The following is a 22816-nucleotide window of genomic DNA, read 5'->3' on the forward strand; positions in this document are numbered from 1 at the left end:
TCACCAGTTTCAGTGCCCTCCAACAACAGTGACTAAAGTCCCAGAAATCTTTCCCTTGGTTTTCAAAGAGCAGACAAGGCAAGAGGGTTTTCAACAGTACAGTATAAATTACAACATCCTCACATCATCACATGACACAGTAGAAGGTAAGATTCAGGTTTTAAAATGTTTTAGTTTTAAGAATTTATTTTAGGGGCAGCTAGGTGGCGCAGTGAATCAAGCACCAGCCTTGGAGTCAGGAGTACCTGGGTTCAAATCCGACCTCAGACACTTAATAATTACCTAGCCATGTGACCTTGGGCAAGCCACTTAACCCCATTGCCTTGAAAAAAAATCTAAAAAAAAAAAGAATTTATTTCACTGTGTGTTATTTTTTAAAATTGAAATGGTCAGGGAAAGAACCAAGATGGTGGAGAAACGTCATGATTTCCCACAACCTCTCCCCCAGACCACTCTAAATAATAATTCTAATAAAAAATCTAGACCAGCAGAACCCATAAAAAGACTGTGTGAGGGGCGGCTAGGTGGCATACTGGATAAAAGCACCAGCCTTGGAGTCAGGAGTACCTGGGTTCAAATCTGGTCTCAGACACTTAATAATTACCTAGTTGTGTGGCCTTGGGCAAGCCACTTAACCCCATTTGCCTTGCAAAAAAAAAAACCTAAAAAAAAAAAGACTGCGTGAAACAATTTTCTAGCTCAAGGCAACTTGGAAGGTCCATAGGAAAGGTTTGTTACACCGGGTTAAAAAGGGCCCACAGTGCAGCCCAGTCACACCAGAGCTAACTGGCTCCAGTTATCCAGAAACAGCCTGCAATCCTGGGTCTCTTGGGGCACCTGAGTCCTTGGAAACCATAGCAGTTTCTAGATCTCTCATTCCAAGCATTGTCAAGGACAATTGGGGAAAGGCAGTGGGAAAACTCTGCTGCACCAGGGAAAAAGCAGAGCCCAGTTCAGTGTAGGGCTCAGTGAAGCCCTGGTCCCCAGGAATCAGGGACAGGCCTGGGGAGCCACTCAGCAGGGAGTAACTTGGCAGCTGCTTCCAGAGCACCTAGTCCATGGATGGTAAGGGAGTCGGGGGAGATGGCAGAGGTCTCTGCTATTCCTGAGGAAACACTTAGTTGCTTTGCCTATACTCAAAACCAAGTCAGCAACTTGATGAAGGAATTATTTTTAAAAATACCGAAGAAAATAACATCTTAAAGAACTGTCTGGGTTAAATGGAAAAAGCAGTCCAAAAGACCAATGAGGAGAAGAATGCTTTAAAAAGCAGAACTGGTCAGTTGGAAAAGGAGATGCAAAAGCTCTCTGAAGGAAATAATTTCTTTAAATGTAGAATGGAGCTAAGGGAAGCAGATGACTTTGTGAGAAATCAAGAAACAATAAAACAAAACCAAAAGAATGAAAAACTAAAAGAAAATGTGAAATATCTCATTGGAAAAACAAGTGATTCAGAAAAACAGATCCAGAAGAAATAATTTATAAATGATCAGACTACCTGAATGTCAGGACCAAAAAAAGACCCTAGACTTCATTTTTCAAGAAATTCTCCAGGAAAATTTCCCTGATATCCTAGAAGCAGAAAGTAAAATAGAGATTGAAAGAATCCACTGATCACCTCCTGAGATTCTAAAATGAAAACTCTTAGGGGTATTATAACCAAATTTCAGAAATCCCAAGTCAAGGAGAAAATATCACAAGCAACCAGAAAGAAACAATTCAAATATCATGGAGCTACAGTCAGCATAACACAAGATGTAGCAACTTCTACATTAAGGGCTCAAAATATGATATTCTGGAAGGAAAAAGAGCTTGGATTAAACCAATAATCAAGTACTTAGGAAATCTGAACTTACTATTTCAGGGGAAAAGATGGACATTCAATAAAATTGGGGACTTTCATACTTTCCTGATGAACTGATCAGAGCTCAGGGGAAAAGATGGACATTCAATAAAATTGGGGACTTTCATACTTTCCTGATGAACTGATCAGAGCTGAACAGAAAGTTTGGTCTTCAAGTACAGGACTCAGATGAAACAGAGATGGCAGATGAGAAGGGCAAATTATGAGGGACTTAATGATGTTGAACTGCTTATATTCCTGCATGGGGAGAAAATACTGATACTTCATATGAACCTTCTTGTTTATTAAGGCAGTTAGGAGGAATATATATAGACAAGGCATGGGAGGGAGATGAATATGAAGGTATAATATATTAAAATGATGGAGTTAATGGGCAAGAAAGGAGTGTACTGGGAGAAAGGGAAAGGGGATGTAGAATGGGGTATTTCACATAAAAGAGGCAAGAAAAAGCTTTTGCAATGGAATGGAAGAGGGGGAAGGTGAAGGGGAGGTAAGTAAAGGCCCCCATTGGAAGTGGCTCAGAGAAGAAATAACAAACACACTTAACTGGCTATAGAAATCTATCTTACCCTAGAGGAAAACTGGAGAGGAAGGGGATGGGAGAAAGTGGGGGTGGAGGGTTGAATAAAGAGAGGGGAGAGGGATGTAGTGATAGAAAAGAGGGAAGATCATGGGAGAGGGTAGTCAGATCCAAAGCATTTTTGTAGAGAGACAGGGAGAAAGAAAAGCAAGAATACAATAAATGGAGGTGAGGGGGAATAGGATGGAGGGAAATACCACCAGCAGCTGTGGGGAAAAAATATTGAAGCAATTTCTCTGATGGACTTATGATAAAGCATGTTATTCATCCCAAAGAAGAAGCTGATGGTGTGTGAAAGAAGACTGAAGCATTTTTTTCTCACTTTATTTTTCTTGAGGTTTCTATTTCTTTGTGAGGGAAAGGGGAGATTATGTTTACTTTTACAACATGACTACTGTACTGATGTCACATGGCTACACATTTTTAACTTACACCAAATAACTTGCTTTCTCAAAGAGGGGAGTGGGGTGGGAGGAAGAGAAAATTTGAAACTCAAGGTTTTAGAAGTAAATGTTGAAACTTGCTTTTGCATGTAGCTGTGTAAAAAAAATAAATTTAATAAAATATTGAAATGGTCAGACAAAAAAAATCACAGAATTCTAGGGGATTACTTGCAAACAAAAATGTTTTGCATGCTATCAATTTTATTTTGTAATACTACATTTTATGGCTATTTTATGGTTACTATGTTAGGAAAAATGCATATTACCAGAATTAATGTTGTGTTATAAAGAACTGTATGCAGAAAAAAAATCTATTTTCAGCAATCTCTAGATAAAGATTACAGTTTTCGGTGGTTGCAGGAATCTAGCACCCTATTTCCTGTAGGTTCACTGTATTAACAATTATGGTTTTTATTTTTGCATCATTTTGTAGGAATGGTACCCCCATGAAAGTTGATGATTGATTGTATTAATAAAATGCCAGCTCAAATTTGATACCTTCCAAATTAGGAAGTCAGTTTAAAAAAAGTGACTTTTGCATCAGGCCTAACAGATACCCCAAGGGTCAAACCCTGGGCAAATCAGATCTATGATTTTATTATTGTTAAAAAGCTCCTGAGAAGAACTCCCTCTACTACTGTAAGTTAATTCTTAAGAGTTGCCTAAGGCATTGAAAAGTTAAAAGACTTGTCTAGTTTCACATAGCTAGAATATGCCAGAGGAAAGACTTGAATTCAAATCATCCCAACTCTGTTAGCCCTCTATTAACTGTTATGTGCTCTTCATCCAATGAAAAAATGCAATAAAGTATAATAGTAGTCAAACAATTCAGTATACTATGTCAAAAAGTAGATATATCTAATTTTATGCTCCATCTTCATCACTCAGGAGGCTTAATATCTTTTGACATTTTTCAGGTGAATATTTACATGGGGAAACAGCAAACATTATTGTAGCCATTTAAAAATTATTTTTTCAATCATTTTTTTGGAAATTGTTTCTTCTAATCAAATGAGGAACTTATCAATTCTTTCTGAGGGGGGCAGAGCCAAGATGGCAACAAGAAAGGATCATGTCTTAGGCACTCTCTCATAAAACACATAAGCTAAGGACTCTAACAAAATTTTTGAGAAACAGAACCCACAGAGGGACCCAGTGAAGCAGTTCTCCTACTCAAGGTAACCTGGAAAAGAGCAGAAAGGCTCTGCTCCCCGGGGTTGGAGGGGTGGCCTGCCAGAGGCGTGGCCCACCAGAGCAAAAGAACTTCAGCCTCCTGGAGACAGGTCTAGGGCACAGGGAGCACGGCTCACAGCAGTGGGGGAGTCTCCTGAGCTACACCCCGGGGAGCTCCAGGCACAAATTGGGGGAACAGCAGGGGTACCTCTGCCAGAGCATGTGAAGCCCAGCCCTCAGGGCACACAGACAGCAGCTGAGTTCCAGGAAACAGAAGCAGGTGGAGCCAGTAAGCAGGAGCCCCCAAGGCATGAGTCTATTGAGCTGAGGGAGGGGAGCCAAGAGAGAGACTGCAGAGCTCTGTACTCTGCCCCTGGAACAGGACTCTGGCATTCTGACCACATTCAGATCCTGATTGCAGTCTAGGCCCCCAATAGAACGGCAGGGCCCCCCCCCACCTCAGCCCCGTGGCAGAGGGGGGCACTTATGGTCATTCTCAGACCAGGAGGGAGGACAGAGCCTCACACACTGAGATCCTTGTGTGAGTGTCCCAAAAGCTCAGGAAGCACCCCCAAAACAGGCTTAGGCTGGGAACATGAGCAAGCAGAGAAACAAGAGGAAGACCACTGAGAAATATTTTGCATATGATCCCAAGAAGGATCAAAATACTCAGTCTGAAGATGAGGAAGAACAAGCTCCTGCATCTAAAGACTCCAAGAAAAACAGAAATTGGGCTCAGGCTATGACAGAGCTCAAAAAAGACTTTGAAAATCAAATGAGGGAGTTAGAAGAAAAACTGGGAAAAGAAATGAGAGAGATGCAAGAAAAACATGAAAAATGTAGTCAGCAGCTTAGTCAAGGAAACCCAAAAAAATGCTGAAGAAAACAGCATGCTAAAAACCAGCTTAGGTCAAATGGATAAAACAGTTCAAAAAGTTATTGAGGAGAAGAATACTTTAAAAATCAAAATTGGCCAGATGGAAAAAGAGATAAGAAAAATCTCTGAGGAGAACAAATCCTTCAGACAAAGAACAGAACTCAAGGAGATTGATGAATTTACGAGAAATCAGGACTCAATACTTCAAAACCAAAAAAAATGAAAAATTAGAAGAAAATGTGAAACACTTCATTGAAAAAACAACTGATATGGAAAACAGACTTAGGAAAGATAATTTAAAAATTATTGTTGGAGTACCTGAAAGTCATGATCAGGAAAAGAGCCTTGACATCATTTTCAAAGAATTACTACAGGAAAATTGCCCTGATACTCTAGAAGCAGAGGGTAAAATAGAAATGGAGAGAATCCACCAATCCCCCTGAGAAAGAGATCCCAAAAAACCAACCCCTAGGAATATTATAGCAAAATTCCAGAACTCCCAAGTCAAAGAGAAAATATTACAAGCAGCCAGAAGGACACAATTCAAATACCATGGAGCTGCAATCAGGATCTCAGAAGACTTAGAAGCAACTACATTAAAAAGATCATAGGGCTTGGAATATAATATTCCAGAAGGCAAACAGCTTGGAATGCAGCCAAGAATCAACTACCCAGCAAAAACTGAACATCCTCTTTCAGGGAAAAAGATGGACTTTCAATGAACCAGGGGAATTTCAAATGTTCCTGTTGGAATGGCCAGAGCTGAACAGAAAGTTTGATCTTCAGATACAAGACTCGGGTGAAGCATGGAGACTGGAGGAGAGGGGGAAAATATGAGGGACTTGACAATGAACTGCATGTATTCTTGCATAGAAAAATGACACTGATAATAATCATATGAACCTTCTCAGTTAATAGAGCAGGTAGAGGGAGCTTTTATAGTTGAAGCACAGGAGAAAGCTGAATTTGAAGCTAAAATATGGTGTAAAAATGCAGTCAATAGAAAAAAGGGAAATGTAATAGGAGAAAGAAAGGGGGGGGGGATAGGCCAAGATATTTCATATAAGATTTTTCTTTATTACAATGAGCTATTGCAATGATATGGAAGGGGGGAAGGCAAGGGGGAATGAGGGAATCTTCGCTCTCATCAGAGGTGGCTAGGAGAGGAAACAGCATATATACTCAATGGGGTATAGACATCTGGAGTAAGAAGGAGTGGGGGGGGACAGGGGGAAGGGGGGGGGATGTGAGTGATGGAGGAGAGGATGGACCATGGGGGGAGAGTGGTCAGATATAACACATTTTCTTTTTTACTTCTTGCAAAGGGCTGGGATTGGATGGCCTGTCTGGGACCATAGGGCCAGGTGGATGCTGGGCCTAAGGGGTGATATGGGGGCTTGGGGCCTCTTGGTCCCAGGGCCAGGGATCTGTCTGCTGTGCCGGTCAGCTACCCTACAGCAGAGTCAGAGTGAAAGGAGAAAGAAAATATAGTACGTGGTAGTGGAGAAATATGAAAGGAGGGAGTTACAATCAGCAATGGCAATGGTGGAAAAATATGGAAGCAACTTTTGTGATGGACTTATCATAAAGAATGTGATCCAACCGCAACAGAGTTGGTGGTGTTGGAACAAAGACTCAAGCACATTTTTCATTATTATTATTATTTTTTGGGGGGGTACAGGGTAAATAGGGCTGGGTGGCCTACCTGGGGCTGCATAGCAGGGTGATTGTTGGGTGTCTGAGGCTGGATTTAGACCAGGTGCTCTTAGTTCAAGGGCCAATGCTCTGCCCACCACCCAGCCACCCCTACTATTATTACTATTTTATTTTATTTTTGGTCTTTTTTTTCTTTTTTTTTGGTTTTTGCAGGGCAGTGGTATTCGGGTGGCTTCCATGTCATACAGCTGGGTGATTGTTGGTTGTACAGGGCCAGATGTGGGCTCTGGTGATCATGGATCCAGGGCTGCCATTGTGCCACCTGGCCATGCCTACAATTATTACTGTTTTTTTAATTTTAATTTTTTTCTCTCCCCTTTTATCACTCAAGGGAGTCTATATTTAGGGGGGAGGGGTATTTCATTTACTCTTAAACAAGAATATCTTATTACTGTATAAAAAACATTATTTGTACAAAATGAGAATAATACTAAAAATATTAAATAAATATTAAATAAAATTAAATAAATATTAAATAAAAAATAAACTATCAACCTAAAAAAATGAGGAACTTAAGTATACTGTTTTATTTTGCCTGTTATATGATTGAACACTATTTAAATGTCTCTTCATAATGAAACTTGAACCTAGTTCAAAATAGATCAGTTGGGACAGAATTCTTAATCATGCACATGCATACTAACTGCTTTTGGGATTATGATAGCTTAAAAAAAAACAAGAATAAAATTACTCCCCAAAGGATTTCTAAACACAAATGTGTCCATCATCAAAATTTCTTCAAATGAATGGAGTCTAAATTTCCAGAGCAATCTCAAAAAAGACATGAAATGCCAAAAGAGAACATTTAATCATGGTACTTTTTCACATTTGACTAATACTGTTTTTTACTACCATTAATCTATGGACACATTCTCAGAGTCGGTTTTTACCATCTCATAATGTACCACTGCCCCAAGGTATTAGAATGCTGTAATTAATAAGGATTGTGACTTTTTCCTTTGAGCTTTAATTGCTTCAAATACAATAGAACCTCACTCCTAAAGTGTAATGGAGGAAGTATGGATAAATTTAGGGAAATGTCTGAATTAAGAATTTTAAAAGAAAAGCAATTATGCAATATTTCAAATGAGTTGCCTTTTTTGAAATGGGTGATAATAAATAAGATCTGATATATAAAAGGGAAAATCATGACACAATAGTTCTATATTCCCTAACATATCATAAACAAATGTCTATCACATTCAGCATAAAAGAAGAGCAATCTGAGCAAACAAAATTAAAATTCTGTATAGGAATGGTTATTTCTACCTTAGATAAGGCTGACCCCAAGAGTGTAAAAGTGAAAGAAGAGTTTATGACCTTCAGTTTTCTTAACATCTGAGGTGGTGAGAGATATCTTTATTCCATTGACTTAATGATCAGTCCAAGAAACTGAGAATTTAATCCAGTTACTTCTGTCCTTTTCCTATATTGCTCCTTAAAGTGCGTATTTTTGTCTTGCTAAGAACAGTGCTAGTTACAATTCACATAACCTATTTATCAAGTATGGCAAACTGCCATTAAACATAGTGATAATCTGCAAATAATTATATCAACAGCAGATTAATTTTTCAACTTCATTTGACTGCAACATGTATTCTCATATTCAAGTCTTCACATTCTATTGCTCACCTAGAAGATATGGTTGGCCACCACAACTTTTTAAAAAGTCACAAAATAGCAAGTTTCTATTGAAATGAAACTTGTTCTAAAGCTGGATGATGTAACCTACTAACCTCAGCTCAGTGTAGAAGAGTGATTCCTTGGTCCTACTTCCTCTTACTTTTGACCCCTCGTATTTTGGTTATTATTGTTCATCAGAATCAAAGAACTAAGGTTGATCAAATATAAACGAATATCATAAAACTTGTACATGGTTTTGCCTGCAATAATTTAAAATTTTTTTAATTTATGGCAATGGGGTTAAGTGACTTGCCCACAGCTGGGCAAATATTAAATATCTGAGGCAGGATTTGAACCTCCTGATTCCAGGGCTGGTGCTCTATCCATAACACCACCTAGTTGCTCCTGTCTGCAATAATTTAGCAGAGTTTGGTGTTAACTACCTAAATTTTATTCATGGTATTTTTTAATATCTTCCTCAACTTGGATTTACCACAATGGGGGAAACTGATACTAATGGTACATTGATATATTATTTTAAAATTTATAAAATATTTTCTTCAAAAAAACCTAATTCAGATCCACTGTTTGGTTTCAGGTATGAGTGGGGTGCTGCATATATCCATATGCAAAGATTGCTACTTCAAGGAAATTTAGTATATATGCAAAAGACCACTATTAGGGAGAGTTTGGTGGTGAGGAGAAGGAAGACGTGCAAGAGGAACAGAGAGGCCCAGTGTAATTTTTAAAGAAATCTCTGTACATCATTAGTGATTTGAGAATGAATAAGATCCAAGTTTAAAGAGGAACCTCACAGGGTAACGAGATGCCAAGGAATCATCACTTCCCTATCATGAGTTAGCATGAGTCAAAATACTACTTATTTCATGGACCATTTATTCTAGACAAAACACACACACACACACACACACACACACACACACACACACACACACAAAACAACTTAAAATTTCTTCTCTATGCAGATAAATCCAAATCTATATGTCTAGCTCTAAACTCTCCTGAGCTCTAGTCAAGGAAAAAAAATATTTATCAGATGTTTACTATGTATCAAGTATGATAAAAATACAGTGAAGAAGCTTATGTTCTAATGGAGAATATAACACATAAAAGGGAACTGAAATGGGGAGGAGAAGAGGGAGAGGAGAAAGAAATGGTACCCTCAGTAGTATGGTGGCAAAATCCAAAGAGTCAGAATTACAGTTGGGATAGTAACAGTGAAGGATGGCTTGCCTGGGTCCTTCCTCAAAATGGATGTTAGAGGGAGAATTCATCAATGGGAGAAGGGAGTAACAAATATGGAAGGCTCTTCCAAGAAGAGAGGACCAGAGACACTGAGGGAACTTCCAGGATAATAATGTAGTGGAAGGCATAATAACAAAGTCCACAGAGTTGGAAGTGGAGCCAAGAGAGGAATCAAGAACATCATTTCTACATTAGTAATTACCTACAAACTCAGCATATCAAAAATAGAAGTCATTATCTTTTTCTTTATTTTCCAGAAAAAAACTAGATGATTTTAATAAGCAAAAACAAAATTTTCAAAATCCCTATCTATAACATCCAGAGGACTGTTTGAATTATTAAATTAGAGAACCGCTAAGTGTAAAAGGCTTCATCATAGGAAAAATGTAACTGCTACCTGCAGCTATTGATATAATGGAAATGTTGATTGACAATACATAGGCAAAGAAGGTCCTGAGTGTTGCACTTGAAAATAATATGGTAGGAAGGAGAACTGCTCATGTCTGAAGAATAGGAACATCATTAGGACCACAAAGATGACAGACTAATAATTTTCTCAGATCCCCATTCACTCTTAAAAATACCCCCAAAGAGAAATTATGCACCAGCATTTACAACTGAATTCCCAAATTATTAGAGGGAATGCTCCAGAGTGGTTCTAAAGAGAAATGAAAACCATAGGAGTTAGGACAAACATAAGAATCTATATCCTTCTCAGAAGAAATTATTAGCAGATCAGGAAAAACTTGGACCCAGGGTGGTAAATTTCTCCTAAAAAGCAAAAGAGAGAATAACAAAATTTGTAATACAAAAATACTAAAGGAAAAATCTAGAATAAGAGCTAAAGAAAATAGTTAAAAGAATACCTGATCACTATATAAAGCAAAGACTACTGAATTCAAAGACTAGTCACAGAGTCAACTTATCACAGTTATCATAGAAGAATATGATTAATTAAAAATTTACATGCAAGAAATAATCCAAGAAAACTATCTAGAACTTCTGAATGGGGGGGAGCACTAACTGAAGAAATCCACAGGTGTAGTAAAATAATCTTAAACTTCAAAGATCAAATTCTATGCACTTAAATTTGACAATTCCAATAAGAAAAAAACATTGTGCAAGCCATCTGGGAGAAAAACTTCCAAATATAAAGGAAAGGACATTTGAAAAACACAAGACTGCTCAACAAATATTAATTTAGAAAAATAAACATAGAATTTCAAGGGAAATTATAAAAAAAAGTAAAACTAAAAGGGGAACAGTACTTCCAAACATCAAAATATAATATTAAGCAGCAATGATCAAAACTACTTAATACAAGTTACATTTCTTAAGTATGTCAAAAATTAAACAAAGAAGAATATAAAATAACTCAATAACTTAATGTTCCACAAATCCCCAAATATAAATTATTTTAGAAAAAATCCCTAAGGGGCAACAAATTGGTACATGGATAGAGCAATGGCCCTGGAGTCAAGAGGACCTGAGTTAAAATCCAATGTCAAACATTTATTAAGTGTTTGACCTTGGACAAGTCATTTAACCCCATTTGCCTTCTCCCTCCACCCCCCAAAAAAGAAGAAATAATTCCGTTTGATAAGTTCTACTGGGAAAACTAGAAAGGAGTTTGATAAAAATTAAGATAATATCAACATTTTAGACCACATCACACCAAAAAATTCAAAACAGACAATTGATCTGATAGTAAAGATCATATTAGAAGGGAAGCAAATCATATCTTTAATAGTTTTTCATGAATAGAAAGTGTATTCTCAAACCGAAATGGGGTAGAATCAATTACAAAAAGTAAAATTATTTCAATCACATGAAATTGGAAAGATTTGCATAAATAAAATGCCTAAGAAAAGTAGCTGAAAAGGAAAAAAATTTTCAAAAATATCTCTCAAAAGTATTTTATCCAAGATATTTACAGACAACAAATATATGAGCAAAAATCTTTCCTGATAGAAAGTGGCCAAAGGATAGGAACAAACATTTCATTGGATGGTTAACTCCTTGAGGGCAAGAACTCTCAAGACCATTTTTACCTTGTTTTTTTTTCATTTGTTTGATCTTTGTCTTTGTCCCTAGATCTTAGAGTATCTGAAGCAAAAAATGGGCTTAATAAATTTGTTGATTGATATTTTCCAAAGAAGAATTGCAACCTATTGACAACCATTTGGAAAAAATGCTCTATTTTTTCCTAATGCTAACAGAAATACATTTGAAATCCTATAGATTCCACCTCTAAAATCTTTTCCTTCTCTCAATTCAAAATATCAATTCCCCAGCTTAGGTGGTTATGATACAGAGTTTTCAAATTGGTCTCCTTGTTTAGAGTTTCTCCTTTCTCCAAGTTATCCTCCAAAGAGATGATATATTGATATTATTGGGTATTCCCATCAATTGGGGAATAGATGAACCAATTATGGTAGATTGATGTAATGGAGTATTATTCTGCCAATAATAAATTTGAAGGAAGTCTAGAAAACCTAATATGAATAAGCAAAACCAAAACAATTTATATAACATTTTAAAGAAAAACAACTCTGAAGGCTAAACAACTCTGATCAATGCACCACAATTTCAGAGGAACAATAAAGAAACATACACACCCTACCTGACAGAGAAGTGATAGGCTCAAGATGAGGAATATTACATCCATTTTTGGACATGGCCAAGGTGAGAATTTGTTTTGTTTAATTATACATATTTGTCACATGGATATTGCTTTTCTTTTTCCCCCCAATAAGAAAGTAAAGTAAAATGGAGAAGGGACTTGGGATAGGATCATTTCCCTCTCCCCCAATACAGTGAAAGAGAGTGAAGGGAGGAAAGAGAGAGAGACAAGGAGAACAGAAGGAAAGCCAAAAGGATCACTGCAGAACAAGATAGCTTCGAAAGGTACTGACTTTATCATATATACTTAAAAAGAAAAGTAGGCTCTATGTTATTTTCTACAAAACAATCATTTCCTAATCTACAATGTAAAATATTTATTTTGTTTGTTGTTTGTTATGAAATAACCATAAAGTTAAATTTTAATTTTGAAAAACCAGATTGATATTCCCAAAACACAGGCCTGATCATATCAGTCCCCTGCTCAGGAAGCACCTATTGTATTCTTTTCCCACTAAAATAAAATTTAAATGTTTCTAATCGTCATTAAAAACATTCACAATCTGGCCTCAGCCTACCTTTCCAGGATACTTGTACATTACCTTCCTTCACAGATTCTTCATTCCATCAAAAATGGCCTACTTGCTGTGTTTTCCATATATCAAATTCTATCTCCCATTTGTTCCTGTAATGAATTTCCTACTCATATTCACCTCTTACAATTTCTTACTTTCTTCCTGGCTAAATACAAGTGACACTTCTGATGAGGAGGTGTTTCTAACCCTCCCAAATCCAGCCCAGTTACTCATATCTTCCTCCTGAAAATTGCTTTGCATTTACTTTGAATATATTTTGTATTTATTAATTAATATATGTACAATTTGCTTCCTCTAAGAGAACTTCAGTACCTTAAGGGCAGAGAAAGTTTCATATTTATTTTTGTATCTCTAGGGTGTAGGGCAGAGAGCCAACATTTATAGAGCATTTCCAAGTAGTTAATAAATGCTTGTCAAATAATGTATGATTTTGTCACATCAAGAAATAAAGTTCACCTCACACCTGTCAGAATGGCTAATATGATAGGAAAGGAAAATAATAAATGTTGGAGATGTGGGAAAATTGGGACTCTAATGCATTATCAGCAGACTTGTGAACTGATCCAACCCTTCTGGAGAGCAATTTGGAACTATGCCCAAAAGCCCATAAAATTTTACCTATCCAGTAGTACCACTATTAGGTCTGTATCCTAAAGAGATAACAAAAGGAAAAAGGCACATATCCAAAAATATTATAGCAGTTCTTTTTGTGGTAGAAAAAAAAAATGGAAATTGTGGAGATGAGGAGCAGTGTGGAGGCAGGTATTCCCAGAAAATCTCTTCCAGAATGTTCTAAATACCTTAAAATTATTACTCTAATCAAATTCTAGAGTGGCAGAACCCACAGAAGACTTAGTCAAATGATTTTCCAACCCAAGATAACTTGGAAAATCTGGCTCTGTTCTACCAGGGTTGGTATGACATTCCAGCCTTCTAGGAGCAAAACATGGGGTTCCTGGGTCCTTGGGGATGCCAAAGTTTGTGGCAACAGGAGTGGTTTCCAGACCTCCCAACCAAGGGCTCACCAAGGACAACTTGTAAGGTCAGTGGGAAAAACTCTGCCAGACTAAGTGCAGAACCCAGTGCAGCTCAGGTCTCAGGGCAGACTGTCCCAAGAAATGGAAACAGGCCTGCAGAGCCACCCAGCAGGAAGCTGCCTGGCAGCTGCTTCCAGAGCTCTCAGCCCACAGATGGTAAGGGTGGTAGGAGGAGACTGTTGATGTCTCTCCACTATACCTGGCAGTTTGGATCCCCCTATTGTCATAGCAGAGCAGGGACCCTCCTCAGAGCTCCAGGGCAGAGAGGTGTACTTGTGGTCAACCACAAACCAGAGCACAAGCCAGGAGAGCATTAAAGCTTCTCATAAGATCTTGAAGGAATTGAGGTCCTTGGGGGAATGTCCACAAAACACTCAAAAGCTTGGGAAGTACCTTAAAACCAGATCATAGGCTAGGAAAATGAGTAAACAGGGAAATAAAAAGAATTTGACCATAGAAAATTATTTTAGTCCCATGGATCAAAACAGACACTTAGAAGATGACAAAGTCAAAGCTTCTGTATCCAAAGCCTCCAAGAAAAATAGGAATTGGTCTCAAACTCTCGAAGAGCTGAAAAAGTATTTTGAAATTTAAGTAAGGAAAGTAGAGGAAAAATTGGGAAAAGAAATGAGAGCCATGCAGGAAAATCATGAAAACCAAGTTAGCAGTTTGGTGAAGAAATTAAAAAAAAAACACTGTAAAGCAATAACTTAATAATCAGTTTGGGTCAAATGGAAAAAGCAGTCCAAAAGCCCAAGGAGGAGAATGCCTTAAAAAGCAGAACTGACAAGATGGGAAAGAAGATACAAAAGCTCTCTGAAGAAAACAATTCCTTCAAATGTAGAGTGGAGCTAAGGGAAGCGGATGACTTTACAAAAAGTCAAGAAAACAATAAAAATCAAAAGAATGAAAAACTCTAAGAAAATGTCAAATATCTTATTGGAAAAACAATTGACCTGGAAAACAGATTCAGGAGAGATAATTTAAAAATTACTGGGCTACCTAAAAGGATGAGGAAAAGAATCTTGATTTAATTTTTCAAGAAATTCTCAGGGGCAGTTAAGTGGCACAAAGGATAGAGCACCAGCCATGGAGTCAGAAGAACCTGAGTTCAAATCTGGCCTCAGACACTTAATAAATACCTAAGTGTGTGACCTTGGGCAAGTCACTTAATCCCATTTCCTTAGATAAAAAAAAGAAATTCTCCAAGAAAATTGCCCTGATATCCTAGAAATAGAGGATAAAATAGAAATTGAGGGAATCCACCAATCACCTCCTGAGATTCCCCCCCAAAAAAAAACCTTCCAGGAATATTTTAGCCAAATTCCACAACTCCCAAGTCAAAGAGAAATTATTACAAACAGCCAGAAAAAAATAATTCAAATATCATGATGCTACAGTTAGGATTACATAGAATTTAGCAGTGTCTACATTAAGGGCTTGGAATATGATATTCTAGAAGGCAAAAGAGCTTGGATTATTACAAAGAACCAATTACCCAACAAAACTGAACATCCTCTTTCAGAGGAAAAGATGGACATTCAATGAAATAGGGGAATTTCAAACTTTCCGGATGAAACAACCATAGCTGAACAGAAAGTTTTATCTCCAAGTACAGGATTCAGGCGAAGCATAGAAAGAGTACACAGGAAGGACTAATTACAAAGAACTTAATGATATTAAACTGTGGGTATTCCTGCATGGGAAGATGATACTGATAATTCTTATGAACATTCTCATTTATTAGAGCAGTTATAAGGAGCTTATATAGACAAGGAATAGGAGAGAGCCGAATATGGAAATCTAATATAAAGATGGAATCAATGGGCAAAAAAAATGAATGTACAGGAAGAAAGGGAAAGGAGAGGTAGAATGGGCTAAGATATTTCATATAAAAGAGTCAAGAAAAAGTTTTTGCAACAGAGTGGAAGGGGGGAAGGTGAGGTGGAATTAGTGAGCCTTCATTCTCATCTGAAGTGGCTCAGAGAGGAAACAACACACACACACACACACACACACACACACACACACACACACTCAATATATAGATATAGAAATCTATCTTACCCTAGGGAAAAAAGAGAGGAAGGGGATGGGAGAAAGGGGTCAGGGGGAGAGAAGGGGAGTAGAGCTGATAGAGGAGAGGGAAGACTGTGGGAGAGGGTAGTCAGATACAACATACTTTTTTTTGCAAGGCAGTGGGGTTGGGTGGCTTGCCCGGGGTCACATGGTTGGGTGGTTGTTGGGTGTTTGAGACCAGATTTGGACTCAGGTTCTCCTGCCTCTGGGGCTGGTGTTCTGTCCACTGTGCCAATTGGCTGCCCCACCACATACTTTTAAGGAGGGACAAAGTGAAAGAGAGAGAGAATAGAATAAATGGAAGTGAGGAGGAATAGATGGAGGGAAATACAGTTAAGCAGTAGCAACTGTGGGGAAAAAAATGTTGAGGTAACTTCTCTGATGAACTTATGATAAAGAATGTGATCCATCCCAGAGACAGAGCTGATGGTATCTGAACATAGAAAATTTTTTTCCTTTTTATCTTATTTTATTTTTAATGAAGTTTTTCTATGTTTGTGGGAAGAAGAGGGTTTATGGTTACTTTTACAAGACTATTGTAGTAATGTGTAAATAAGGGGATGAGCATCAATTGGGGAATGGCTGAAAAACTTGTGGTATATAAATATAATGAAATACTATTGTTTCATAAGAAATAACAAACAGGTAAATTTCAGAAAAACATGGAAAGACTTACACAAACTGATGCCAAATGAAGTGAGCAGAACCAGGAGAATATTACATACAGTAACAGTAACATTGTGCAGTGATCAACTTTGATAAGCCTTATCTCTTCTAAGCAATATAACCATCTAAGGCAATTTCAAAAGACTCATGATAGAAAATGCTATCATCATCCAGAAAAAGAATTATTAATCTGGAATGTAGATCAAAACATACTATTTTTCACTTTTTTCCCCTTTCTCATGGTTTTTCCCATTTATTCTGATTCTTCTTGCACAACATGACTAAAGTGGAAACATGATTGTACGTATATGGCTTTATCAAACTGCTTGTTGTCTTAAGGAGGAGGGAGAGAAGGGAAGGAGAGAGAAAATTTTGAAACTCAAAAGTCCTACAACAATGAATGTTGGGAACTATCTTTACATGTAACTGGAAAAAAAATTGTTACGTAAAAAACAAATTAACAGCTAAATGTTATAATACAGCATTATGAAACTTCAGATCTGGGCCAACAAGCCAATCAAAATCCCAAGTACAAGTGGATTCAGATTAAAATGTAATTGAGAAAACTTTGAAAATAAATAAGAATAACAAGACAACATTTTGTTGTTAAAAAAAGAAATATGGTCCAGTTCTTCCCCTTTAATGTTAAATTTATACTCAATACCATTTAAATGAAGCTATTTTCAAAGGGCATATATAATATTATATACCTGGGAAATATTTTAAGCAGATAAAATCTGCTTAGTTTGAATTTCTAAATTTGCTTAATTTTGCATTTTCCATAATAGGAGAGATAATCTATGAGTATGGCCAAAATAATCCCAACTCTTTCCTGAAGGAGATAATAGAACTGTTGTAAACATGAGGCATTAACACAATGTTTACAGGTCTCTATTATAATCTTAGCAGATTCCCTTACTTTCTAAAGAGTATGTGTACTCACAACATTTTGACAGCTTTCTATACAAATGGAACCTAGCTTCTTCTAGTCCTGAGGTTTTCCGAAAGTAGAGCAGTCGATAGAAAGCTGGGCATGGAATTGAAAAGACTCAAGTTCAAATCCTGCATCAGATACTAACTGAATTAAGTCACTTCAACTGTTTCTCTCAGTGTCTTCAACCGCAAAATGGAAGCATCTCCCAAAGTTGGATTCTAATATTTATAAAATACTTAACACAGTACCCAGCATATTTTAAATCCTATATAAATGTTTGTCTCCTTCCCCTTCCCTAAATGCCTTAAATTAAATAACACTTTAAAACAAATATTATGTGAGAGAAGAAAGGCCTGGTTCAAAAACAATTCACTTAACTTACCCATATATACAAGAAATGTCGATAACCACATCTATCATATCACAGCAGAGTTCATATGTCTGCATATCCACAGGGGTACTATCTGTTGCAATATAAATTTTACTGACCACATCAAACAGAAAGGCCTTTTCAATTCCAGAATTCTGCAACAAAGGAAAAATGTCTTAAAGTAACCCTAGTTTTCAGGTAATACAGTTAAATAATTATATGTCTCATAAAATGTGGACATCAATGCATAGGCAAAAATGAAATGGGTGAAGCCACAGCTTAGCTGACTGACAGTTTACTGTACTGGTTACTGACAGAGTGGAAGTTAAATTTCAGACTTTTTATAAGGGAATTATATCAGGATAACTAGAATGATTTCTACTAGAGTAACAAAGTTGTACAAAGAGTTTCTTAACATTTGAAGAAGTAGTTATTTATGTTAGATAGGACATTCATTGGTCCTGGAGTCAGGAAGATGAGTTCAAATCTTGCCTCAGATATTTACTTGCCTCAGACAAAATTGACTTAGTTTCACCACTTGTAAAATGAGGATAATAATAATAATATTATAATAATAATATTATACTTCCCAGAAATGTCATGAGGATCAAATGAGATATTTTCAAAGTGCTTTTCAAACCTTGCTATATAAATAAAGTGATGATGATGATGATGACGATGGTGATGATGATGAAACTGACAACTAATAATATTATAGGCAGCTGGTGGTGTAATGGATAGAGCTCTGGGTCTGGAGTCAGAAAGACTTGAGTTCAAGTCTGGATCTCAGACTTTTACTAGCTATTTGTCTGAGGGCAAGTCATTTAACCTCTGTCTTCTTCAGTTTCCTCATCTATAAAATGGGGATAATAACAGTACCTACCTCATAGTGATGTTGTAGGAATCAAATGAAATAATATTTGTAAAGTGATTATTATAAAGCCTGGCTTGTCATAGGCCCTATATAATACATATTTACCCTGCCCTAGTAAAATATGTCACATGATAAGAAATTTGATTTGGGTATAACATAAATGCAATGCTGACTAGCATACAACCACTTTTATACTTCCAGATGGCAGTTATCATATGCTGCCTTGTTCAGTATTGCTGATTTCAAAAGATATGTACTTCACCAAATCACAGATCCCTGAGGTACTGACAACATGGATGTCTTACCTACCCAACTAGCTGCTCTTTTGGAGGTAGACAGTAATACCTAACATTGTGACAGTATAATGGCTTGCATGTAGTAGATGCTTAATATTTGTTAACTGCTAAATGACTAATTACTACCACAGTTATACTGCAATAATCAAGATTTCAACTTCAGCCAAAAAAAAAATCTGTCCATCAATGACCAAAATGGGACAAAATCTAGTTCATTGTTGACCAACGTCAACTTCAAAGGTCTACATGCTAATTGATCCAATCCAGTACATAGGCTAATTAATTTTCCAATGAACTAAACATATTTCCTAATCCCTCCATTATTAATAACTCAAAAATGTAAAATCATGGAATAACCAAGAGATGTGGAAATATTTTCAGTTCATAGAGGCAGAAAGTAATAGTTCAAGTTAGTATTATTTTCTTTAAATCTCATGAAGCAATTCTCAAACTCAGCAAATGTCTCCATCATATGTTTTACTTACTGAGATAAAGATGTTTAGTAAATTCTCCAGGGTTGGGAGCTGTGGAATCAGTTTCTGTACCACTTTGCTAAAAGCTTCAAATATAGAATGATCATATATGCTTGTCAGATAAAAGCTGAAAGAGGAAACAATGTTGCATCATAGTTTTCTTTTTCGCTTGTTTAAGAGGAATATGCTGCTTGTGCCATTAAAAACAAATACCCCTGATCCTTGTGGAATGTGCCCTTTAAGAGATCCACAATTCTCCCCCCCCACCCTTCCCTAATTAAAATCAAAGAGGCCTCCAGAAATATCTGGCTTTCATGTACAAACTTGTCAGTTCTTTTCTCAGTTAGGAACTTGAGTCGGGAAAACTCATGGTTCAAAGACTGCCTCAGACTCTCGCTACCTGTGTGACCAAAGACAAGTTACTCAAACTCTCTGAGAATCAGTTTCCTCAGTGGTAAAAATGTGATAATAACTCAAAGGGTGGTTGTGACAATCAAATGAGTTAATATGAATAAAACACTTTCCACACTTTAAAAAGCAATATAAATGCTAGAAATTATTATTAAAAGTCCGAGTATTCTTATTTACTAAGTTGTGAGGATAAAATAATAGCTCTTAGCACATGAGCTTTGTGCAGAGTAGATGGTTAATAAATACCTATTTATTCATTTATTAAATGGATTCAAAATTACATTGCCTTGGAGACCATCACAGTCAGCATCCTGAAGATCTACTCTTGGATACCTCCATCCAAGGTCCAGGAGTAAGAATCATTATATTATGCTTCTCTGTAATATTAATGTTACCAATTTGCCAAATAAATGCTAATAATGATGATGGTGATGATAATAACAGACATTTTATATAGTACTTTCAGGATTATTTACATAGAATCATAGAACTGGCAGTAACTTTGGAGGTCATCTTATCCAACTCCTTTATTTTACAAATAAGAAAACTGAGGCTTAGGGATGTTAAGTAACTTATCCAAGGTTTTAATTGAATAATGCCAGCACACCATATCAAAAATCCCTGGAAAGCCATGTTCTTGTTGGCAGTTATTTCTATTTAAATTCTTTCGTGACCTCAACCCCAATGATTCATGATTTTTATCTATTAATTTATCAGGAATGACATATTTCAATATCAATTAGCCATCAGGATTCATTCAAACATTTAATTATAGGGTATCAACTCTGAACAAAACAATTAGTTATACCTAGACTCCCTGATATAAAAGCACAATATTGCCCACCCTTTCAAAATCCTGTCCTAGTGCAAAAGAGCTAAGCCAGGTGGAGTGACAGTAGGTTTGAACCCCAAACTGGCTTCTCTTCAGGTTGTTCTTTCATGCTGCTTCTCTCACCTGAGGTGAATTTTCTCTAATCCAGCATCAGCAAGGTCATCATTTGCCCTCTGATGAATATCTCTTTGGGTTTCGATCTTATGATCATCAGACAGGCCATCCACTTTATGAATAAACACTTCAAAGTTGATGTCAGGATGTACCTTGTAGGCTCGAGTTACAGTGAGGTGTAGCCTGGCTAAGGCTTCCATATAATCATCCTAGTAAGAAAATAAAAGGAATTCCTATGAAAACTTCAACAAGATCAAAGGATCTGAAGGACAGCCCACATCCCCAAGTTGATACAAAGGGAAATTCTGTTAAGAAAGGTCACTAATGTCTTTTTTCACAATATGACAAATAATATATTATGTATTGCATGATCTAAAATGTATAATCTATATCAAATTGCTTACTGTCTCAGGGATGGAAGAGAAAATTTGGAGTCAAAATTTGTTAAAAATGAATGTTAATCAGCAATATTGAACAATGATCATCCATAACAGACTTAGCTCCTCTCAGCAATTCAATGATCCAAGGTAATTCCAAAAAACTTATGATGGAAAATGCTACTATCCACATCTAGAGAAAGAACTATCAAGTCTGATGCAGATCAAAGCATATTATTTTCACTTTTTTTTGTTTTCACAGCCTTTTCTTTTTTGTTTCTTCTTTCACAACATAACTAATGTGGAAATTTGTGTAACATGAATGCATATATATATATAATGCATATATATATATATATATATATATATATATATATATATATAACCTATATTAGATAGCTTGCTGTCTTGGGGAAGGGGAGGGAGAAAAATTTGGAATTCAGAATCTTATAAAAATCAGTATGAAACTATCGTTACATGTAATAGGAAAAAATGTTAATGACTGCACATATATAACCTATATTAAATCTCTTATTATCTTAGGGAGGTGGAAAGGGAGGGAAGGGGAAGAGAGAAAGGGAGTGAGAAAATTTGGGACTAAAATTTTTATATAAAAATGAATGCTAAAAATTATCTTTACATGTTACTAGGAAATTTTTTTAATCAAAAAAATAAAAAGACAGGTAGAATTTACTGTTCATGTCATCAGAATCATCTCTTTACAATCCCATGGAGGTTGTAAGGAGAAAACAGTTCTATGATAAACTGGTAGTGAGTGTGAATTATTACCAAAAAACTCCCAAAATACAAAACTGGGTGTTTGACTGACTGAGCAATGGTTTATAATAGAAATGTTACACTTTTGCAACTTTGATTCTTGTTCCAAACCTTGATTTTTAGTAGTTATAATCACATAGAAACCAACAATCATAAGAAATAAGCTTCATATTTTTTTAAATTTTATTTCTCTTGAGGCTTTTTTGAGTTTTAAAAATGAATGTTAAAAGTTGTTTTTACAGATAATGGGAGAACAATAAAATAAATACTACTACCTATTAAGATATATTGACTAGAATCTCAAACAGGTGACTATTATTCTTTATCACTGACAAAGGGAAGATGTCAAAATGTTTTCCTTAAATTTCCAATTTTCCTTTTAAAATATAATTTACAAAAGGGATGAGTTAGACTCTAAGGAACAAATTATTCTTCATGGGGGAAAAAAGCCTTTAGAAGCATCATCTTCAAGTAATGTGAAAACTAAACCAGATTATTTTCTGTTAAACAAAAGTCTGCTCAATCCAGTTTCCCATTACTACCACTACTACTCCTACTCCTGCCCTTACTAATAGCTACTATTTATATATCACTTGTGCTAAGAGTTTACAATTATCTCATATGATCCTCACAATAACCTGGCATAGTAGATGCTATTATTATTTTAATTTTACAGATAAGGAAACTGAAGCAGACAGATTAAGTGACTTGTCTGAAGCTGAATTTAAACTCAGTTCTTCCTGACTCCAGGCCCAATGCTCTGTCCATGAATGGCTGCCCCATGAATGGCTGCTTAACCATGTTTGCCTCAGGGCC

The 22816-nt window shown here is 36.4% G+C and overlaps 1 protein-coding gene across 2 annotated transcripts in view; it reads right to left on the minus strand.

Annotated features, from left to right (window-relative positions):
• The window catches only part of RRAGD (Ras related GTP binding D), a 70562-nt gene that overhangs the window by 13954 nt on the left and 33792 nt on the right, over window positions 1-22816 (minus strand). For both annotated transcript variants that reach the window (XM_074187141.1, XM_074187142.1), the window contains exons 3-5: window positions 20856-21055; window positions 19502-19616; window positions 17859-18001 (exon numbers count right to left, since the gene is read on the minus strand). In XM_074187141.1, the coding sequence (XP_074043242.1) occupies window positions 17859-18001; window positions 19502-19616; window positions 20856-21055 (458 nt within the window). The remainder of the gene's footprint in view (window positions 1-17858; window positions 18002-19501; window positions 19617-20855; window positions 21056-22816) is intronic.

Source organism: Macrotis lagotis, chromosome 5 (genome assembly GCF_037893015.1).
Source record: "Macrotis lagotis isolate mMagLag1 chromosome 5, bilby.v1.9.chrom.fasta, whole genome shotgun sequence".
Lineage (NCBI taxonomy): Eukaryota > Metazoa > Chordata > Mammalia > Peramelemorphia > Peramelidae > Macrotis > Macrotis lagotis.